This window comes from Channa argus, chromosome 22 (genome assembly GCF_033026475.1).
Source record: "Channa argus isolate prfri chromosome 22, Channa argus male v1.0, whole genome shotgun sequence".
NCBI classification, from domain to species: Eukaryota; Metazoa; Chordata; class Actinopteri; order Anabantiformes; family Channidae; genus Channa; species Channa argus.
The window spans coordinates 6,695,035-6,715,869 of record NC_090218.1 but is presented as its reverse complement, the minus strand read 5'-3'; the positions used below and the strand labels follow the sequence as shown (position 1 = coordinate 6,715,869).

Genomic DNA, 20,835 nt, shown 5'->3' with positions numbered 1-20,835 from the left:
TATAATATTTGATGAATTGGTTTTTGGTTTTTGCACAATATCTCTTTTAAAATAAACAGAAATGTATTGTATTTTAATGTATTTTATTAATGATGGTTGTGGTTACATAATTACATACAAAATTCACAGCTCGGGGTGTGTGTGTGTGTGTATATATTTATATATAAATAAGTATAAAGTGCCATGTATTTCACACGTTCTGGACAATGTTGATGCTAGAGCCTAACCACTAGCTATACAGAGATACACTAATATTATAATACTGATGTTGGCCAATTAGCAAAAAGAAATTGTAATACAGAATTCCTACAGATATGTTTGAGGTAATTTAGCAACAATAATGTAGTTGTCCAATCACAAAGCAATTTGCTCAATTAAACTCACTTAAATTCAGCAATTTAAGGAATCCTTAAAAATGTTTGTGCTTGTTATTTGTATGTGTGTGCTTAAAAAAAACACAATACTGTATAGTAAATAAGTCACAAATGGGTATGAACTTAGTCCAGTATTGGTCAGGCTTTAGTTGAAAACACATAAATACTTGTTCAGTTTGAGAAGCAAATGTGATGCACTTGGTATTATTACTTATTACTTAAGTTACTATGTATGAATCTGTTCACCAATTCACTAGTTTGATGACTTGATGTTTTCCAAGCATTAATACTCCACAAACAGCTTTATTGCTAGTCCAGTTATTTCTCAGTCAGAGGTGCACTGGAGTTCATAGGTTTTCATGTTTTGGAACTGTCCTTAATAAATGAGTCTTGTCTTGGCCTTTAGATCAAGTATTCAAAGAAAAGAGCTGTCATCTGTAGATCTGTCCCACAGCACTCTACTGCTCCCTATGGGCCGTTTTGACTGGCTTAGCATAGAGTTGTTTACCTGCAGGGGTTGTGAAGGCTTGTGGCCTGAGAGGCTATCATGTTCATAAGTTTCAGACCCATTATTGCCCAGATCTGTTCTTGTCAAGCTGCAGCTCAGGCTGTTGTCTTGTGAATGGTTTTTGCATGCTGTGCTCAAACCAGAGTTATTGTTCTCTGTCCTCAAGTCATTGTTTTTATGCATTTGTTGGTGTCCATCAAAATAGCTGTCCGGTGCACCACTTTGTTCTTGGTTCTGACAATGGCGATTAGTATCTGTGTGATTATTTGCATCATCTGAACCATGCTCGTCATCAGGGCTCTGTGAACAGTGGAACTCTGTATGAGGATTAAGGGTCTTGTCCTGGTTTTGGGGGATGTGTTTTTGCCAGAAGGCTGTGCAGAGATGCTCTAATTCCGAAAGTAGAGGCAGACCGATGTTCAGGTGCATCAGCAAGTTCTCCAGCCACTCCTCCAGCTTTGAAAAGGAAGGCCTGAAAGAGACAAGGACAAAAAGTTGTAATAAGTAGAAATTGTGGGATTTACATGTTTTTCAGCTTTGCACATTGATCCAGTAATTAATAGGTGCTTTTTATCATATTAATTGATTTATTCTGTACAGTTGTACAATGTGCAGTTGAGTGGAAAACTATCCCTTTACTTCAAATGGCAAAAAGAGTAAAGAAAAGTTTTTTAAAATATTTATTTATATTTAATGCATATAAAGCTGGTACAAATGTTCCTTCATCATGTGAATTTGAAAATTGGTCAAGGAGTGTATAAAAAGAAAGTTATAGGAAAGTAATGAAAATTAAAATTGTAAAAAATGTTGCATCTCCATGTGTGAAATGTTCTCTAGTGGCGTTAAAATATTTTCATATACCTCTGCAAATTATGAGTAAATTATACAACTAGGGTATTTATCTTGTTCTGGATTATGGTCTTCACAATTGTTACTAAACCCTTTATATGTCTCTCCATTTTTATAAAAGGTTAACTAGTTTTATTTTGAGGCCGTCTTAAAGATGTTTTCCTAATTCCATTGTTTCTGTTGCCCTAAGCAAACTGCTTGAGACTACCCCCATCATATTTATATACATATTTTACTAGCTGAATGTACATGAAATATTACGTTGATGAAAAAAACACTCTTTCTTTTATTCTTCATGCCTTTTTTAGTGTAAGAGGATTCAAACCTTTTCACTCAACTGTAAGTTAAATTTTAAGTTACGAAAATTAAGTTACGTAGAGTTGGGTTAGATTTGTGCAGTTCTACCGTTTTTCAGCATCCATGTTACAGCAGAGGACAGCCACTGGCAGGAAAGGCAAGGGACAATGTCGAGGGTGGTACTTTTGCAGAAAACCATCTACATTTAGCCCAAAATCGTTTGTCCGGGGAAGATAGTCAGGGTCTGCACTCACTCTACCTATAATCTTTAGAGAGAAAGAGATGTTGTTAGTCCCCGTTTTAAAACTTATAATGCACTTGATTATTTGAATGCAAAGAAAAACAACCTAAATCCAATTTTTTTTTGCTTTTGTTTTTTGCAAGGTATTACATGTTTTAGTCAACAACAAATCCTATGATTTCTTAGAAAGATGTACATAATATGTATATCAATATTATACTCTGCCTAGATGTTCTTACCTCACATATCATAATTCCAAAGGAAAAGATGTCCACCATTTCATTGTAGGTTTTTCCTAAGTGATGGATAGGAGAGATATGAACATATGATGCACATCTTTACTGTACTTTCTCATCCAATATTGCCATATTTTCAAGATCAGTGTAGTGTTACACCTGCTATTAGACTTAAGAGTAACATCTGGCACCTAATGATAAAGCTCAAACCCATGATTAGCCTGCACACTTGCAGTAAATTAGAAACACCTCCTTGGTAAATGTCTTTGGTCCTTGTGAAAACTTTGGAATATTACTAAGTCTCCTAAAATGTCTCCTCTTTTGCACTATTATTAGTATAAAAAGGCAAACTAGGTCAGCACTGTTTAGAAACTTTGAGTTTTTATAACCGTGTCAAAGCAGAATGGTTTACACCAAATTAGTCGCGCATTATTAGAAAAATTGTCTTTCACTGAGTTTTTTATTTTAAAAAGAAAGCAGCATTAATTGCTGTAATACTAATACTAATAAAACCATAATCCAGTTTTAAAAAAATCATAGTACATGAGGTTTTTAGATAATCCCCAAAACTCTGAATGAAAAACAGTGTGTCAGTGCTACTTGTATTCATTTGCTTTGTACACTGCGTCCGATCTTCTGTTACTGCTGTCAAGTTATCATTCTGAAAAAAGAGAAACTGGTCTTATACTGCCTTTCTTGTCATATTGTTTAACACTAGTCCCCAGATAAGTTAGTCCAAACTGAATTAACTAGAATTTTAATTATTCACATTCTACTGCCACTACAAACAAGACTGAAAATAAGAAGTCGCTTTATGTACAGTAGGATCCTAAAGATAAACACTGTCAGATTGAGTTTACGTTCCCTGGAGGTAGCTCTCAGAATCCTTCTTCATTCAGAGATTCCTTATCCACTTTACTAACTAAGAGCCTGAAACTTTGTTGACTAACCTCGGATCATCTCAGGTGCCATCCAGTAGGGGTTTCCCACAACAGTGTACCGTTTTCTCCGGTCAGGTTTACGGAGTTCTGTCAGTGTCCCCTTTGCAGGCCGCTCCATAGAAGATGTTCTGCTCTGATTCCTCTCCTCCACCACCAGCCTGGCTAGTCCAAAGTCTGCCACCACTACAGACTGATTCTAAACGAGAAAACAGAGAAAGAATGTTTAATGAAGGAAATAATTTAAGCTCTCTTGTGTTCATATAAAGATCAAACGTTCAGTTAATTATTAGTTAATTAGTTAATTATTAAGTGTCTTGGTCTGTTTTTGTTTAAAAATGTTGTTTATAAAGTCTTACAAAAGTAGAATTTAATAGTTTTAACACAAGTTGTATATAAAATTCAGTATGTAGAACTAATACAATTCCTTATTATAAAAGAACAAAAAGAAGATTTGATTGAGTGGGAACTAATCTGGACAATTAAAAATGGCTCTAACAGGCACCGCCTATCAGAGTCAACCCTATGTTTGTTTGTTTACAGCCATTTTATGAATTTATCAAGTTTAATGCAGCCACAGCATAATCACGTAACACAGCAAAATGTATTAATTTTAAAGTGAAGGTTGTGTATTTTAATAGACAACTTTTTTACCTCTCTGACCAGGCAGTTGTATGAGTTTAGATCTCGGTGGATGACATTCATGGAGTGTAGATAGGCCTTAGAAGGAGAGATTTCACATCAATCAAGAAACGATTATGGACCAGATTAAAGAATAATTGGGACTTTTAATATTTTATGTATATAACATGGACAAGATATGTACCATTCCTGCTGCAATATCTTTGGCATAACTCACTCTTATATTCCAGGAAAAATCTTCGCTCTAAAACAACGAGACTGTGATCAATATACTGTACTGTATTGTGCTCTGACAATACTCGGGGAGAAATATAAAAGCCTTCATCAATTTACCATCTTCATGATGCTTTCTCTTAGAGATCCTCCCTGGATGTATTCTGAGACAAAGTTTATCCGTTTGTCTTTATAAAACAGTCCAATGAACTTGAGAACATTAGGATGGTCCAGACAGCGCATCACCTTCACCTGTGAAGATTGAGTAGAATTTAGGTAAAACAACAAAAGGTCAGCAAAATGGTCACAATAGTCAACTAGTAATGCTCTAAATGGTCTGAGAAGGGTTCAATGAGGGATTAATAATTCCTGATAAATTTTTGCTATCTTGGCAGCAAATGATTTGCGGTGGGTTTTAGTATTCAAAAAGTAACTGTGTTTTGCAGGACACACCCCTTGAATTGATGCTGTTCAATGGATTTTGTATCTCAGTAGTCTCCTAACTAAACTGAGGCTTGTAAAACTTCATAAAATGTATGTTTCCTGGCTGCTTCTGATGGCCACTTACCTCCTTTAAGAAAGTCTTCTGTGTCTCTTCGTCAAAACTTATCAACTCCTTTATCACCATCACCTCCCCTGTCTCCTGATGTGTCACCTTGACAGAAATAAGTTAAAATAATGCTAGTTAATGATATATATAAAAAAGGTATATATTTAAGGGCTGCAGCTATCAAGTATTTAATCAAGTATTCTGGCAACCCTGAACTCAAGGAATAAACCCGAAAGGGACCAAAAAAAAAAAAAAAAAATTCTTTCAGGGATTCATTGAATAAATAATTTATCGGGTAAGAAATAATTTTGCTTTATTAAAGGGCTTTATTAAATACATTTACTACTGTAAATTCTCAAAATAAATTAAAAGGACAGGCCTCAGAAACAGAAACTAAATACATTTTTTATTGCTTAAATTTCAGACAACAATATTATTTGTCAAAATCTCATTTAGTGTGTTTAACTACTTTTTGTCCTGACAGAGGATTAATACATAACACATCCTATTAGTTGATTGTATTTTTTTTTTGTTTTTATTAAGAATCTGCAAAGTAAGCAAAGCTGTCAGATTAATATATTGGGGAGAACATTTCCCATTCACGTGAATACAGTAGCAAGAACAATTAACAGCACTGTTTGCAGAGTAGTGAAAATGTGTTTGTCGTACCTTGACAGCCTGTCCAAAGCAGCCTTTACCAAGCACTTCTCCATGAATGAGGTCTGAAGGTCTAAAGATGCGGTGTATCCTATCTCCAGGGTCCAAACGAAGGGACTCTGAACGAACCATCTCTCTTTTTTGAGATAAAAGCGAATGTGTTCCAGGGGATAGAGGACACTTATCGATACTGCAGCTGCGTCTGTGAAAACAAGAGACTGAGTACATGGAAAAACGTGGAAATAATGGACCAAAGTAGACAAGGGGTGAGCACTTACAGGATGGGTCTGGATCGCATTCCTTGGGTTCTGTGGTGCTGAGGTGGTGAGAGTCTCATCTTTGTATGTTCTTCTGTCTTTTGCCCTGGACTCGGCTCTTCTTCCAGACTGTGAAGCATGCGGGTTGAAGCAAGTTTGTCACGGACAGATGGGTCAAGACAATTGATGCTGTCCTGGTGATTGTTTGGATGAAGGAGTCCATCAGGGGAGTGTGGGTTGTGTTCAGTGGTCAGCTGCAGTGGTCTGCTTGTGTCCTCTATCAGACGGTTTATCTAGAGAAAAGAATATTGCACCAGTATAATTGTATTTAATGTGTTAGGTGCATGTTATTTATGCAGTTCCACATTTTATTGCTTAATCATTGCGAGATTTGAGACCTACCTCATCTGGGAAAATGTTACGGACTGGGATGCCATTAATCTCAAGAACTTGGTCACCAATGTGGACAGACGACAGCAGGTCAGGGCTGAGGACAGCTGAGTCTAACCTGGGAATGAGTGGAGGAAAAGTATGTTTGGATAGAAATGTAGGTTGAAGGCCATTGGATCAGTTTTAGTTGTAGTTTAGCAGTAATGAAATATATAATTTAATTTTGTCCATGTCTTAATTTCAGAGACTTACTCTGACACTGTGACAACTGGGGTTTGGTCTTGGCTGGGATTAGTGGCCACAGTCAGGCCTCGTCGACCATCTGAGAGCGGAGGGAGAGAAACCAGCGCCACCATGTGGGTACTCTTTGTTAGGGGAGAAGCTGACTTTGCAGTTGATTCTACACCCTGACTGAAACAGTTGCCACTGCAGTACAGACAATGACAAGAAGACATATCATATACATACATACCAGGATTAGAAATTTGTATGACCCAAGAATTATTCTATACCATTTATGTGTCTTTGGATGTCAGTTTTGGCATCTGTAATTATTTAGCACAAATGTCAGTAATTTCCCTCAAAATTCAAAATTACCAGTAAAGTTTGGAACGCTCAACAAGTGTGTAGGTGTCTCCATCTCCGATGAGCATTTCACAGCTTTTACAAGTGAAACATTCTGGATGATACTTTTGGTCTCCGGCAACCTGGATATACAGGGGGGAAATATGGTGTAATGCTTTGCAAAGGCAAGAATGATTTGGGGACATGCGGAGAAATATGGCATTTAATTATTTCTTTACATTCATGCATAAGAGTGTTATAGTGTCACGATGCCTTCAGAGGATATCCCCTTATTTGAGAGTGGAAGGGAAAGAAAACACTTTTACTTTCATATCAGCAGGAAACCAAGATGGAGGAAGACTTTAATTCTATGAATAGTTAAAATGCAGGGATTTAGTCAAACCTACTGCAGTTGTTGATTTTGGTCATACAGTGCTTCATCCTTTGAATACTATGGAAGGTTTATATTTGGTATTTGAATGACCACTTGTTTCTTTGAACTGGTGATTGTAGTTAATCAGCAAGTCATTTTTTTAAACATCCTTGCGACTCTTTGTTACTGGCTGAGTTCAAAATGTTCTGGATAGAGTAATAAACAAAAAAGGTAAGGTAGCGTTGCACAGTTTGGTCTTTTACTGTGACGCTGTGACTAATTATTATGGAATTATAGCTGACAATTATAGTCACAAAATGAGTCCAGAGGGGGAAGCTGGTCAGGAAATGTGGCTTATCTCTTGTGTAGCCATTCAGTGTGTGTAGAGTAAATGTTGTTCAGGATGGTAGCAAAATAGTAATAACACCATGTAAATTTGTGTTGTGGTGTTTTTATCCTTTGCAGCAGAAGGCTTTTGGATCACGTGATTATCATGTCACCATAATCAGTCCTGTTGAGATGGCCTCACTGCAGCCGTGGCAGTGCTCTCCGTAACGGCCCCAGTAGTGCTTCTTGCAGTAGAACAGTCCATCTCTTTCGTAGTACCAGCGAGACAGGATGCAGCCACATTCACAACACCTGAAGAAAAAAAATAATTATTCAGAATAATTATTAACATAATTTTTGTTATGTGGTTGTATGTTTTTATTGACTTTCGTCAAGGCTTTCTGCAAATTTTACTTATTTGTGCACTATTTGCCATTTGCCAACACAGAGAGACAACCATTCAAACCTACAGCGATTTAGAGTCACCAGTTAACATGTGTTTTCTTTGGACTGTGGGAGGAAACCCACACAAGCAAGCAAGACCACACCATCTCGACACAGAAAGATCAATGTCTAGGGGACCACTCCACCACCTGCTGCCCGCAGATTTATATATAGGCTGTTAAAGAGTACTGTAGAGCTGTGTTTGCGCAAAGAAATGTGAGCCATATCAGTGTTGAAAGACAAGACTTTAGGAAAGTTGACCTCTTTCGATCATCTCACATGACATCCTGTAGAGCACTTCCAGGTCAGTTGGACCAGAAATTCTTCTTCAGTGACGCAGTATCCCACGTCACTGATACTCAACTCGTCTCCTCTCTTTACTAGTTTGACCCTACTTGAATAGCTGTTGATTGCTACTCTGTTGAATAACAATGTGGTGTCTTTATTAGAAACGAGGCTGAGACAGTAAATACACAAAGCTGTTGCTTTTTCTCTTTCACATGCCTGGGGGAAATACGTTTATCTTTACTGCATGTTGAAATTATGCATTGCAAATTTAAATTGCTGATGTCACTATGACAGAGAATATTCAGCTGGGTTCTAGTTAAAATGGCTTCTTACATGCAGCTTTTTATGTTGTCAGTCACATGTCTTCACAAAAAAGTGCCTTGCATTCCGCATGATGACTTTTAGTCCTTTGAAATTCGTGAATAGAAACTTTGGGTCGCATCCTAATTATATCTGGATGTAGAATACCTAAACCAACTACAATAAAAACCTGCTTTCTTATCACACAAGCTACAGTCAGCATGGGAGGTGACTTCCTGAGGAAAGAACAGCTCCATGTTTCCTCTCTTCAAACCTCAACTTTAAATGATATGCTGCTGTTACAATAGGAAATGATAGGGTCTCTTTGCTATTGCGAATGAAGATGGAGAAGCAAGGACTGTTCCTCCGATGATGATGGTGTTTCATTTTCTTTTATACTGCTAAACTCCGCTTTTGAGACAAACTGCCAACCCTCAATCAATGGGCAGCCATTCTACCAACTGAGCCACTGCTGTCCCCAAACTCTTCTCTTTATTGCTTCAGAAAAATAGTTATTATGCATAATACCATTTATGTTACCCCTCTCTGAGTTGCTGATGTGTATAGCACCTTATTTCCTGTATGACTGTAAATAGTAGAATAAGCAAATAGGTTTTGTTGCATAACTGAGAATTGATTTAAGGTTGTCTAAGATTATTACTTTATTGGTACAATTGCTTTGAAAATGAGCTTATTTCAGCTCATATTCAGTAGAACAAAAGTAAAATAAATTCTATTACAGGAATCTCTAGAACTAACAGATATATCGTCTGGCTATATGCTGCACTATGGAAATTACTGTTTGCCATTGTTGGATTTGCTTCTTATTTGTTACTGAGAAAATAATTTGGGTGATAAAGCCATCAGACAGCTTGTTTTTGACCTCCCATCTTTGTTTTTGTGCAGCTGGCAACGGATGTTTAACCTTCCAGCTTGACATCTGCAATTCCACTAAAACATCTGGCTTCCACAAAATGAATGGAATGAGCCCAGACATACATCCTGAGTTTATCCTTTCTCATTGTTCTGCTTTCACACATTAGCCTCTTTCACAAGTATTTCAATGGTCAGACTCATGTTGCATCTTACTCTTTTGTAAAACAAGTATGCTCTAACATCTGTTCCTCTGTCATGTTGAAATGTGGACACATGAAGCAAGCATGATGTCAGGACAATAACTTGGGTCATATTTCAAGGATAATGACGTATTGTTTTATCTTGGTTTTCTTTCATGGTCTTTCTGTTTCACCCTGCTGGACTACAAAAAACGGTTGTGCTTAAAAACACAAGTTTGTTTTTTTATGCATTTGTTTCGTGTTGGGTGTCACAGTGTCACACAGAACTGTTATGTACTGTATCTAGTTTATAAGCAGAATAAGCATTTGGTATTATTCCTGTATATTTTCATATAGCTCTAAGAAAGAGTAAAAGTTAATAGAAAACTTAATTATTAACTGTGTTGGAGATTCTAATACTTAAGTTATGATCATCACATGACTACTTTTACAGCTTTTCATAGCTGATGTGAAAGTAGACTACTGTTTGAGGAAGTATTGAAGATGTTGTGAAACCGTTTTTTTAGATTCGTTATTTACTGACCTTTGTATATGCTTTCTTAATGTTTCTCTTTCTCTGACTTGCCTCTAAACATGTCACCAATTAACAGCAGGGCCTCTTACCGTCCTTTCATTCCTCTTCGAAACCTCTGGTCCCGTCGTGACATTCTGTTCCAGCAGTTCAGTTTAGACAACTTTCACTCAGAAATAATCCACCGAGTTAAAAAGGCAGCGCTGCGTGAGCCATGACTAGTTCATACACAGACTCTGCTGTGACCGGTAGTGGGCGTTTCCCTTTTGCACTCCCTTTCACCCTGCGTTTAGAGACTTCCTGTGCTGAGTTCCCGCAGTAATGTATAGTGGAGTAGCTTTTTGAGAAAATACAGACCCATTGACACCATTCTACCAGTTGCCTAAAACAGACCTATCCTAGTAGAGAAATTCTGCTCCTCCCTCCTCCCCCTGTTCCTTTTAGTATGAAGACATCTGCAAGATACAGTTACACTGCTCTGCAGAGTCCATAGAGTGTGGGAGAGTTCATCTTACAGACTCTTAAATGTGAATCTATTAATATGAGCTAATATAAGCAAGTGTGAGTTTTTCCCAGAAGTACAGAGTCTCTGTGTTGAAATGAGCCCTGTTCCCTTTAGCACACCCATAATCTCTTTATGAATGCCCCAATTATTGCACTGTCCATGATTCTATTCATGACACACAACAAACACATGGAGAATTCAGACAAAGCTGAAGAAAGTGGAACAACTCAGAATAATTCGGGGGAAAGAGCCATTGATATAGTTCTTTCTAAAATCTAGTGCCCTCAGATTATCCATGTGAGTGCTGCTGTTTATTTAGCTGGGAAATCATTAGGCAACAAAGCACAATTTAATCCACTGTAATTTATATCAAATTTAGTCACAGTCAGAGATGTCCCAGTGCAGAGGTCCCATTGACCTCAGGGTCGAGTGTTCGAGGTCCAAATCATACGTTGAATGGATAAGATCCCAAATCTGTACATGTACTATTAAAAGTGCATGTTCTAAAAGAAAATGTCCCATGACTGATATTACTACAGTAAAATGGAACTTAAATTAAATTACTAATACTGATTCAGCAGTGCTTTAGAAAAAGGTCGTATTAAGTCCTCTTGAAAGACAAGAGATCTGGGGACCCAACCTTTTGACTTTATTGTGGAAATTTGGATAATTAGTTATTTTAACAAAACCATTTGACAAGATGGGGAGTATTTGCTGATGCCCATGAAGATGGTGCTTTTCTGCTGCTTTAAAGGTTTAGTCTGCTCAGGCTGTAACTTCAGTTTTTTGCCTTACATGTGGCAATCAACATGTCACAACTAAAGAAACAACACATTCAATTCAACAACATCGGCCTGTGAATATGCAACTTCCTCACATTGTGTAAAAAAACCCAAAAACCTTATTACTGTTTCATATTTTACACATGTGCAACAATAGTCAATTGATGTTGCTCTTTAAAATAAAACTTTCTTGAAACACTTTTCACTGGGCATTTCTTTATTTTAGAAGGCATCCTTAAATTTGTACGAAAGTGCACCATTTTGTTAGGCCACACATCAGAAATACTTGGTAAAAACAGGTTTAGCTGTGCGATACGAACACAAATTAAGTTCATATGCAAAATGCATGATGATGAGATGCAAAGACATAATTCTAGTGATATCACAGACTACATTGTGATTCATTACACATTCAAGGACATGAAGACAACACACAAGCACTTATATTTACCATAGTAGTACACAAGTTTAAAAACGTAAAACACACAGAAGATAACTCAAATATCTAATGCTGTATTTGTTCACATGAAATCGTAAAATAAGCCTAAATAAAGAACTAAGCATTTTTCTGCCTTTTCTCTGCATAATTTAAAGACTAGTAAACGTGAACAAAATGTCAACAGTGTTAAAGGAGGTACACAAAAACACAGTCATCAACGCTCCTCAGATGTCATTAAAATGCACTGTCATGTTATATTACCTCACATTTAGTTTACATTTATTAAGCAACAGTAAAAGTTAAAGCCAAATCAAACCCACATCCAAACACCAAAACAAATACATTCTCCTAAAAATGGACGAAACCTGTCAACCAGTATTTTACAGTAATACAACCTAGTGTTATGTAGCTATAAAATAGTGCCTTAAGTGTTTCTTAAAAGACTCTTAATAGGTGATAGCTTGCAGCATCTGCATTTATTGATGCTGAGACCCAAGCACATTTAAAAATGAATACCGATTGCTTTTCAGGAATGAAAGAGCGGCCAGTCAAAACATTACAGGGAAAATGCCATTTCAGTCCCTTTTATTCACAGTGCCCTGAAATAGCAGGCGTCTCTTTCTTTGTATGTACACAATGGAGATCAAATTATTTAAGAGTGTTCATGTTGATGCAAAAGCTAAAAACTGAAGCAATGAAACAAACATACTCTTCAGACATACATTTTTTATGTGTGTCAGCATGCAGACAGGTCTGAAGGAGCTGCCCTGCGGCAGTCCTTGGTATCAGTCTTCACCCAAAAGATTCACGGTGATTTGTGCACAAGAAGCTAAAGGATATTTAATGCAACAACAATATGCAAAAACTGTAAATCTGGTTAATTTATTTCAGTGGTTCTCAGTCGGGTAGTCAGAAGGTGACTGATGGAGAAAATAAATACTTTTAAAACAAAAGTATCCCTAGCTTGTGTTTCGTGTGAAATGTATCTTTACTTCTTGAACCAGTGCAGTATTATGCAGAAAACAACATGACATAAATGCTATACAGTCTGTAACAGTGTCACCACCTTGTTTTAACCACAACTAACAGGCTGAAAACCACTTCTCTTTGGGAAAGAGACTCTTATGTAGAGTCTAACCAAATGAAAATTTAACTAATAGAATGTGTTGAATCTTTTGCTTCAATGACAGGTAAAACATGGGATAAAGCAATAGCACCACTGTCACTTTAATGAGGTCACTTCCTGTTTTGGGGTGTCTCACTTCCTTCTTCTGCCACAGTATTTACCCTGACAGCCAGCCCCTAAATACCAGAACATAGTAAATTAATCTTTATATAACTTAGATATTGTATGAGTAAAGACTGCACTACAAAGCATTTTCTTTGCTGTTAATCAGAGTTGACTGAAATGTTTGTTTGGAGTTGCGTTAAAAGTTAGTGAGCAGTTAGTAAGTCAAACTTCACCTGTGTCATAGTTCTCCCTTCAAACTATTACTGTTATTTTGTGTTTGCCACACAGTATGTGGCAAAACTTAAAATCCCAATTCTGATGGGATGCAATGGCTGCATTAGTATTTTTTTCCCCCAGGTTTAAACACTGTGAATTTCTACTCGCTTCTTTGAATTTAAGTTTTTGATGATCATTACATACTAATGATAACATTCATTCATCCAACATGATTACTTCATGATAACATGGAAAGTATCATAGTAAAAAAACAAAACAAATTCCATCATTTACTTTTCTGTAAGGAAAAAGACTCAATAGTAAATCTTAAACCTCATGCACTGCAATCATCTTTATGCTAAATATGCCAACTAAACGACATTTCAGGCAATTCTAGTGCAATGTTGTACAGTGTATGAATTCTGCTTAGTGTAAAGCAATGCTAAGTAACATGCAATGTTTTTACCTCTGTATCCCCCACCTCCCAGTAAGGCCTGCATCGCTGCATATTTGGCTGCCTTCTGTGCCTTGGCTGCATGGGAACAGAAAATTTAAAAAAGCAGTTTCGTTGATATGCTAACACCAACCCTGCACACATGTCTAATGTTTCGATTCAAAATATGATTTTACTGATTAGGCATATCACCACCTGTGCAATGTAATGGAATCCAAAACAGTGGCTTTGCTATGAATTTTATTTTTACAAAGTTATAACTTCTCAGTTTTTAGGCTGAAACCGCTGAAAAGTGACAATTCTACTATGTGTTTATTTTTGAGGTCATAGTAGGTAGCGGAGTCATACTGCAATGCATTACAAGAAGAAGTGGTTCTAAAGTTTTTACACTAGATTAGAACCACCCTGCCTCGATGTGTATGACATTTATTTCTTAGTGCTAAACAAACAATGTGCATGTAAAAAGACTAAACCTAATTCAACAAGCTTTTTCCAGTGGACACTGTGAGTTCTTACATTTTTGTCCAGCTCCCGTATATCCTATAGAACAATAACAGGAAAGACAAAGCCATAATAAACAAGACAATCTTTACAATGGTCTTATTTGTTATTTCAGTGACGACATAAATGAAAATTTGCCAAAACAAATATTCACCATACACAAGAAAAAGCCCCTTCTGTTGCCTTCCTTGTGTGCAACTGTGTGCTGGCTTTCACTGGGTTTATCCGTACTTTCAGTTTATTGCTCAAGATTTCAAAATATTATAAACAGCATGCTAAGTGTGTGAAAGGCAGACTGAAGTGCCTCTGCCTTACCTGGATAGGTTCCACCAGCAGCCCCACCATACCCAGGACCACCACCCCCTGCTGGAACAATAGACACAATACAGCCGACATTACTTTTCGCTAACAGGTAGGTAAGGTGTTTACCACGCAGTAGTCTGAATTTTTTGAATGTATTTATTTTCAAATCTCAAAATAATTACAAAATTAAAATGATTTTAATGTGATATTCCTGTTCTTTATCAGTGTCTTAATTAAACTGACCTGCCAAGCCACTTCCTCCTACTCCTTGGCCTGTTCCTACAGGAACTCCTGTTCCTCCGGCTACACCTCCTGAAAAGGTGACAAAAAACATTAAAGTTTTACAACATTTTGAAAATAAATAAATAAATGACATATAGTGCAGCATGTTACTAAGGTAGTCAATCTAAACAATGCTACTACAATTATTTGTAACTTTAATTATAACTTATCTTTCTAAACTTACCTCCAATGATGCCTCCTGTTCCTGCACCAGGAAGTCCTCCTACTCCACCACCTGGTGAACACAGGTGTGAATGAAGTGTATTGGATTACACACATATATAGTAGAAAAGTAACAGAATACCTATGTTTATCTGGAAGATAATTTCTTTTGCAGGAAAAAAAACAAATAAACCATAGGATAAACTACAGTGCATTTTATTTGTATTTATTTGTATTGTAATTTGTGGTTTGTTGTATTAACTTTAAGTTATCTGGAAATTTCCCAAATATTTCCTGCTTTGTTGATAATAGAATAATGGTCACATCCTTATAGGTGACCATAGTTACTCGCATAATTGGACATAATAGTTTAATTTCCTTATATCTGTTGTATATATCTGTTTATATAAGTGTTGCACACTTTAAAACTACCAAAGTGTTTGCTGAAGAAGAGAGCAACTTTTAGGAAAACCTGCTAAATGTCAATTAGTTTTTCAAGCAATAGTTCTTGGCAGTGATAGGGCCAATATCCAGCAACAATATTCATTTGTTGCACTGCTGGTAGCAGTAATTTTTAAAAACCTTTTGATTAAGTATTTGTATCCATTAATTGAGCATTTTACCTGGTCCATAGCCAGTTCCACCCAAGGATGAGCCATAACCAGATTTAGGAGGCTTCCTTGTCCCAACTGCTTGGCCATCAGGTCCATATCCACCAGCCCCACTCGGTCTAAAACCTCCTGGGCCATAACCACCAGGTCCAGCACCCCCAGGCCCATAACCAAAAGGGCCCAAGCCAGTTCCACTTGGACCGAATCCTCCTGGGCCATAACCTCCAGTTCCAGCTCCAACTCCTCCAGGGCCAGCTCCTGCTCCACCAGGTCTGGCTCCAACTCCACCGGGTCCAGCTCCAACTCCACCAGGGCCAGCTCCAACTCCACCAGGTCCAGCTCCAACTCCACCAGGGCCAGCTCCAACCCCACCAGGGTAAGCTCCAACTCCACCGGGGCCAGCTCCAACTCCACCAGGGCCAGCTCCAACCCCACCAGGGTAAGCTCCAACTCCACCAGGGCCAGCTCCAACCCCACCAGGGTAAGCTCCAACTCCACCAGGGCCAGCTCCAACTCCACCAGGGTAAGCTCCAACTCCACCAGGGCCAACTCCAACCCCACCAGGGTAAGCTCCAACTCCACCGGGGCCAGCTCCAACTCCACCAGGGCCAGCTCCAACTCCACCAGGGTAAGCTCCAACTCCACCAGGGCCAACTCCAATTCCACCAGGGCCAGCTCCTGCACCTAATAGTCCTCCTGGGAAACAGGTGTAAATGTAAAATCTCAAGTATACATCACATATAAAAAAACATATTAAAATGTTTCATCTTGTAAATGTTTAAATTCTGTCGCTTTTTTGTTTTATGTTTAGATTAATTTTGTAAGTTCGTATGCAACTATTTGAAACTGCCACTTTGGACTTTTGTAAAAAAGTTAATATATGTCAAGTGGTAGTAAGATAGTAAGAGTAAGTTTATACTACATTGTAATTATTGAAGGACATCTTCACTGATTTTGAACTTTGGTTCTAGTTTGGGTAGTACATGTACATAAATGCCATTAAACTTCCCTTTGACTTGCCTATATCAAAATTTCTCTCTAGTTTTAGTGGAAAAATGCCTCCAGATGACATTCATTGGAGGAATATTCAGTTCAGATTATGTTATCTTGTTATTCACACTATGGAGTGATGTCATCTGGAGGAGTTTTTCAGCCAGAATTTGATATTTTAATGAGGCGACAGTCACAGGGAAGTTTAAAAAGATTAGTGTTCATTTACACTTTAAACTAAAGCCATAGACAGCAATTTGAAATTTGGTGAAGTCGCCCTTTAATAACACCTGGAAAACAAAAATGAAAAAATTGTGTTTAACTACTTTCTTTTATGACAATAAAATGAGAAAGTGTTGTCTGAATCAGTGTTGATTTAAATAACACTTAATATTTATGTATCACCTACCCTTGATTTCTATGATTGTTACTTACCAGATTTGAAAGGTTTTCTTTTTCCGAACCCTTGGCCTCCTGGTCCAAAACCAGTTCCTGTGCCAACACCACCTTGTCCAAAACCTCCTGTTCCAGTTCCGACACCCCCTTGTCCAAAAACCCCCGTTCCTGTGCCAGGACCACCTGGTCCAAAACCTGTTCCGACACCTCCTGGTCCAAAACCCCCAGTTCCTGTGCTAGGACCACCTGGTCCGAAACCTGTACCTGTTCCGATGCCTCCTGGTCCGAAACCTGTACCTGTTCCAACACCTCCTGGTCCAAGACCTCCCGTTCCTATGCCAGCACCACCTGGTCCGAAACCTGTACCTGTTCCAACACCTCCTGGTCTGAAACTTGTTCCTGTTCCAACACCTCCTGGTCCGAAACCTGTACCTGTTCCAACACCTCCTGGTCCAAAACCTGTTCCTGTGCCAGATGTAAAAGACACTGATCCATCAACTTGCTCACAGAATACATTAGTGTTATTATTGATTTCAAAATACATGACCATTTTACCTGATTTTGGGGGTTTTCTTGTGCCCGCTCTTTCAGCAGTATAAACACCATGCGTGGACCCTGCTCCAGCAGGACCATAGCTGCCCGGTCCTGTGCCAACAGCACCTTGTCCAAAATCACCTGGCCTGGTTCCAACACTACCGAGTCCTCTCCCAGCACTGCTGGGCCCATATCCACCAGGACCAAAGCCAACGCCAGCTGGTCCAGTTCCATAGCCACCAGGCCCAACCCCAGTACCTCCAGCTCCTGCCCCATAGCCTTAAAACAAATATTAGTACATTAATTTTTTAGCATAAACACCTGTATCTGGCTGTATTTATCTATTAATTCTTATCGTACTTTTTGGTGGTTTGCCAGTGCCAGTGCCAGTTCCAAGTCCTGGACCAAATCTTGACCCTGACGCCACATAAAATAAACAGTGAGCCATTATTTTAGTTACATGCTGTTTAAATTAGATGATTTGGGACTTAAACTTTAAATTAGATGATTTCTCATTCCATCAATTACAACCTTTTTATAGAGGTCAACTTACTACCAAACACAACCCACCACCATATTCCTCTATTCCAACACTGACTCTACCTGGGCTTACTCCTCCTCCTACACCTCCAGCACCAGTTCCAACTCCAAGGGCTCCTTCACCACCAATTCCCCTTCCTCCGTAGTTTTCAGGTCCACTACCATATCCTCCTGGACCAACCCCATAACCTCCAGGTCCGACGCCATAAGCCCCTGGACCCATTCCGTAACCACCTGCTCCAGGAGTCCCATACGCTAAGTAGATAAAAGCATTAAATGTATCGTGTAGCATGTATCATGTTTGCTCAAGCCAAAATTTGTCCTAATGCAGGAGATGACAGTTCACCTTTGCCTGGTTTCACTGCTCTCTGTCCTACTCCGGCTCCACTAGGGAACCGTATCCCTTAGAGAGAAACAAAGTGATGCATTGAAATGTAGTTTCGTTCACTCACAGTTTGTAATTTAGTTGGCAAAGCCAGTCAGCATACCTCCACCTGGTAAAACTCCACCTCCACCTGCACCATAGCCTGTGATGAACAATGTGAAAATGTGTAGATTAATTATTGTAATATATAGGCATAGGTATGACATCTAACAGAAATACACAAATCTTCAGAAACCAAAACGTACCAGCCCCAGGTAACAAGCCTGCACCTGCTTGGCCTCCTCCAGCTGCCCCAGGACCTCCTCCTGCTCCTCCCAGACCACCACTTACCCCTCCAGCTACAGTCCCATCAGGTCTGTATACTATATTTAAAAAATGAATACATACATATGTACAGATTCAGTCTTTGCACGCCAGTTTTATTTTCCAGATTAGAAATTTGATACAGTGTTGCACATACTAAAAATGTATGATGTTTGAATTTATAGATGTATTTCAAATTGGATGATTTTAGATGAGCTATCACCTTTGGGTGGTTTTGGTGTTCCTCCTATTCCACCAGCTGCACCTCCTGGTCCAACACCTGTTCCAGTAGCAGGACTGTCTCCTCTTCTAACATCTGCTACACTACCTGAAACTCCTGCTCTTTCTGCACTGGTGGGACCCCCTCCTACTCCCCCTGGTACTCTCCTTGTACCATCTCTCTCCCCATCAGGACCTCCCTCTCCATCTCCTTCACCTGGTGTGTCTCCTCTGGGGACACCTGCAGACCGAGCATAAAATGACATCCAAGTGTTTACGGATTAAAACTGGAACCCTGGATGGAATCAGTAATGAGAACTCTGGTGAGTAAATTTCCCGATATGTGATACTGTCAGAACTCTTTAAACTTAGGTAATTGGCCATCTGCTGTTTAGTAATTGGAAGGCACAGAAGTTAAATTATCCCTCAACTTTAATTGTTCATTGTTTTAGGGTAAGATAGACTTAATACTGTTTACCTGGGGGTTTGAGAGGTTTGGCTCCAGGCAGTGTCCCACCTGACAGATCACCGGCAGAACCTGCAAAGATTATAGTAAAATTTAGGAAGAAAAGAAAAGAAAATATTAAAACCTGAGGAGGCAATTTAAATTTTTTTGAAGCACAAGCGGGAATCTTAGTTTAAATATATGAGATGTTCAAACAATGCCTCTGCTCTGTATGCGTCTAGTGAGGAATCCCACCTTCAGGGGGTAGTCCAGTGCCACCTGAATTTTAGAGAAGGGGGGAAAAAAAAGGAAAGATAGCAGAAAGTCTCTAATTTAGTCCAAATAACACTACAAGAAGTACAGACATAACTAGCTAATTTATTTGATTAGTGTATGAGGTGTATATAGGTCTACTTACCAACACCTGTCCCAGCTGTTTAAAAATAGAGTAGAAAAATGTTGAGAAATTGTAAAAACATAATGTGTACTTTGCCAAAGTGTTTATGGAGTCTTAAATACCACTTATTTGCCCCACAAAAACTGCAGACAGTAGTATAATTATGGACAATAATAATTTTCTGGTAATTATGGACAAATCATTAGCAATTTTTTAATACGCGTTTTAAATATAAACAGGCAGATTTGATGATTAAATTAGGCCATCACTACTTAAATACATGGTTCTTCACTGTATTCTACAAGCTCTGTTAACGTCAGGGTTCATGGCACCTTGTGTGAACTTACCAGGCTTGGCTCCTGTGGACCCTGTAGAATATGACAACAGAATATTTACTTAGGTTAAACTTAATCCAAAGGAAACAAATGTATCTGTTTTTTCATTGTACGTGTAAATTAATGTAGTAAGCCAAATAGATACATGGTTCATTATGTCTCGAGATGTGGTCGGAATTTGTCATAGTGGAGATTTATGAATATATGAATATACATTACACAAATACATACATCTAAACTAACAGAGTTAAACTTTACTGGTCTGTAACAGCTTAAATGATTTGTAACAACAACAATATTGCAAATATCCAATTCAAGTTTTCCATTATGTGAATCATGTAACCAAGTCAAAAATGTTAAATACTGTAGCATCTGTTTTAAAGTAAGTGGTGTAAGTTCAACATTTTGACAATATATTGGGAAACTAAATCTGAAGTCTATAAGAATTTGACAGTCTTCTATAAATTGGGGGGGACAGTCGGACCACGGACCACAGTTTCAGTGGTTCGATCCCCGGTCTCTGCTACACGTGAGACCCAAGTGTCCTTGGGTAAGACACTGAACCCAAATTTGCTCCCGGTGGGTCGGGTGAGCACCTTGCTTGGGAGCCACTGCTTTCGGTCTGTGTGTGTGACTGGGTGAATGGGAATCAACATTGTAAAGCACTTTGGATAAAAGCGCTATATAAGTTCTAATTTACCATCTACCATTTATCAGAACTGAATAATAATTAAATTGGCACACGATGTTAATGTACACACAGAAAGCTT

General features: G+C 38.4%; 2 protein-coding genes across 11 annotated transcripts in view; both read right to left on the bottom strand.

Moving 5' to 3' along the window:
• Positions 1–66: 66 nt before the first annotated feature.
• Positions 67–10,398, bottom strand: LOC137107998 (LIM domain kinase 1-like). Of its 4 annotated transcripts, none has more exons than XM_067492230.1 (15): positions 10,128–10,398; positions 7,590–7,728; positions 6,750–6,859; positions 6,405–6,578; positions 6,165–6,270; positions 5,784–6,055; positions 5,518–5,707; positions 4,867–4,953; positions 4,419–4,550; positions 4,303–4,329; positions 4,098–4,163; positions 3,456–3,642; positions 2,509–2,564; positions 2,137–2,294; positions 67–1,354 (listed from the first exon to the last, which is right to left on the bottom strand). In XM_067492230.1, exons 1-15 carry the CDS (start codon positions 10,169–10,171, stop codon positions 790–792), a joined length of 2,313 nt encoding a protein of 770 aa, XP_067348331.1. In that variant the 5' UTR covers positions 10,172–10,398; the 3' UTR covers positions 67–789. The 4 variants fall into 4 exon arrangements, with proteins under 4 accessions (XP_067348331.1, XP_067348330.1, XP_067348332.1 ...); XM_067492229.1 differs by having other exon boundaries at positions 4,270–4,329; positions 10,128–10,396; XM_067492231.1 differs by lacking the exon at positions 10,128–10,398 and having other exon boundaries at positions 4,270–4,329; positions 7,124–7,723.
• A 1,123-nt stretch (positions 10,399–11,521) lies between these two features.
• The window catches only part of elnb (elastin b), a 24,007-nt gene continuing 14,693 nt past the window's right edge, over positions 11,522–20,835 (bottom strand). For 6 of the 7 annotated variants that reach the window (XM_067492390.1, XM_067492396.1, XM_067492394.1 and 3 more), the window contains 19 exons: positions 20,078–20,098; positions 19,752–19,766; positions 19,589–19,612; positions 19,367–19,426; positions 18,893–19,129; positions 18,612–18,728; positions 18,470–18,508; positions 18,328–18,384; positions 18,045–18,236; positions 17,802–17,858; positions 17,463–17,720; positions 16,947–17,372; positions 15,534–16,217; positions 14,933–14,983; positions 14,710–14,778; positions 14,479–14,529; positions 14,179–14,202; positions 13,675–13,740; positions 11,522–13,063 (listed from right to left, as the gene is read on the bottom strand). In XM_067492390.1, the coding sequence (XP_067348491.1) occupies positions 13,020–13,063; positions 13,675–13,740; positions 14,179–14,202; positions 14,479–14,529; positions 14,710–14,778; positions 14,933–14,983; positions 15,534–16,217; positions 16,947–17,372; positions 17,463–17,720; positions 17,802–17,858; positions 18,045–18,236; positions 18,328–18,384; positions 18,470–18,508; positions 18,612–18,728; positions 18,893–19,129; positions 19,367–19,426; positions 19,589–19,612; positions 19,752–19,766; positions 20,078–20,098 (2,492 nt within the window). In that variant the 3' untranslated portion in view covers positions 11,522–13,019. The remainder of the gene's footprint in view (positions 13,064–13,674; positions 13,741–14,178; positions 14,203–14,478; positions 14,530–14,709; positions 14,779–14,932; positions 14,984–15,533; positions 16,218–16,946; positions 17,373–17,462; positions 17,721–17,801; positions 17,859–18,044; positions 18,237–18,327; positions 18,385–18,469; positions 18,509–18,611; positions 18,729–18,892; positions 19,130–19,366; positions 19,427–19,588; positions 19,613–19,751; positions 19,767–20,077; positions 20,099–20,835) is intronic. The other variant, XM_067492392.1, reaches the window with a different exon arrangement.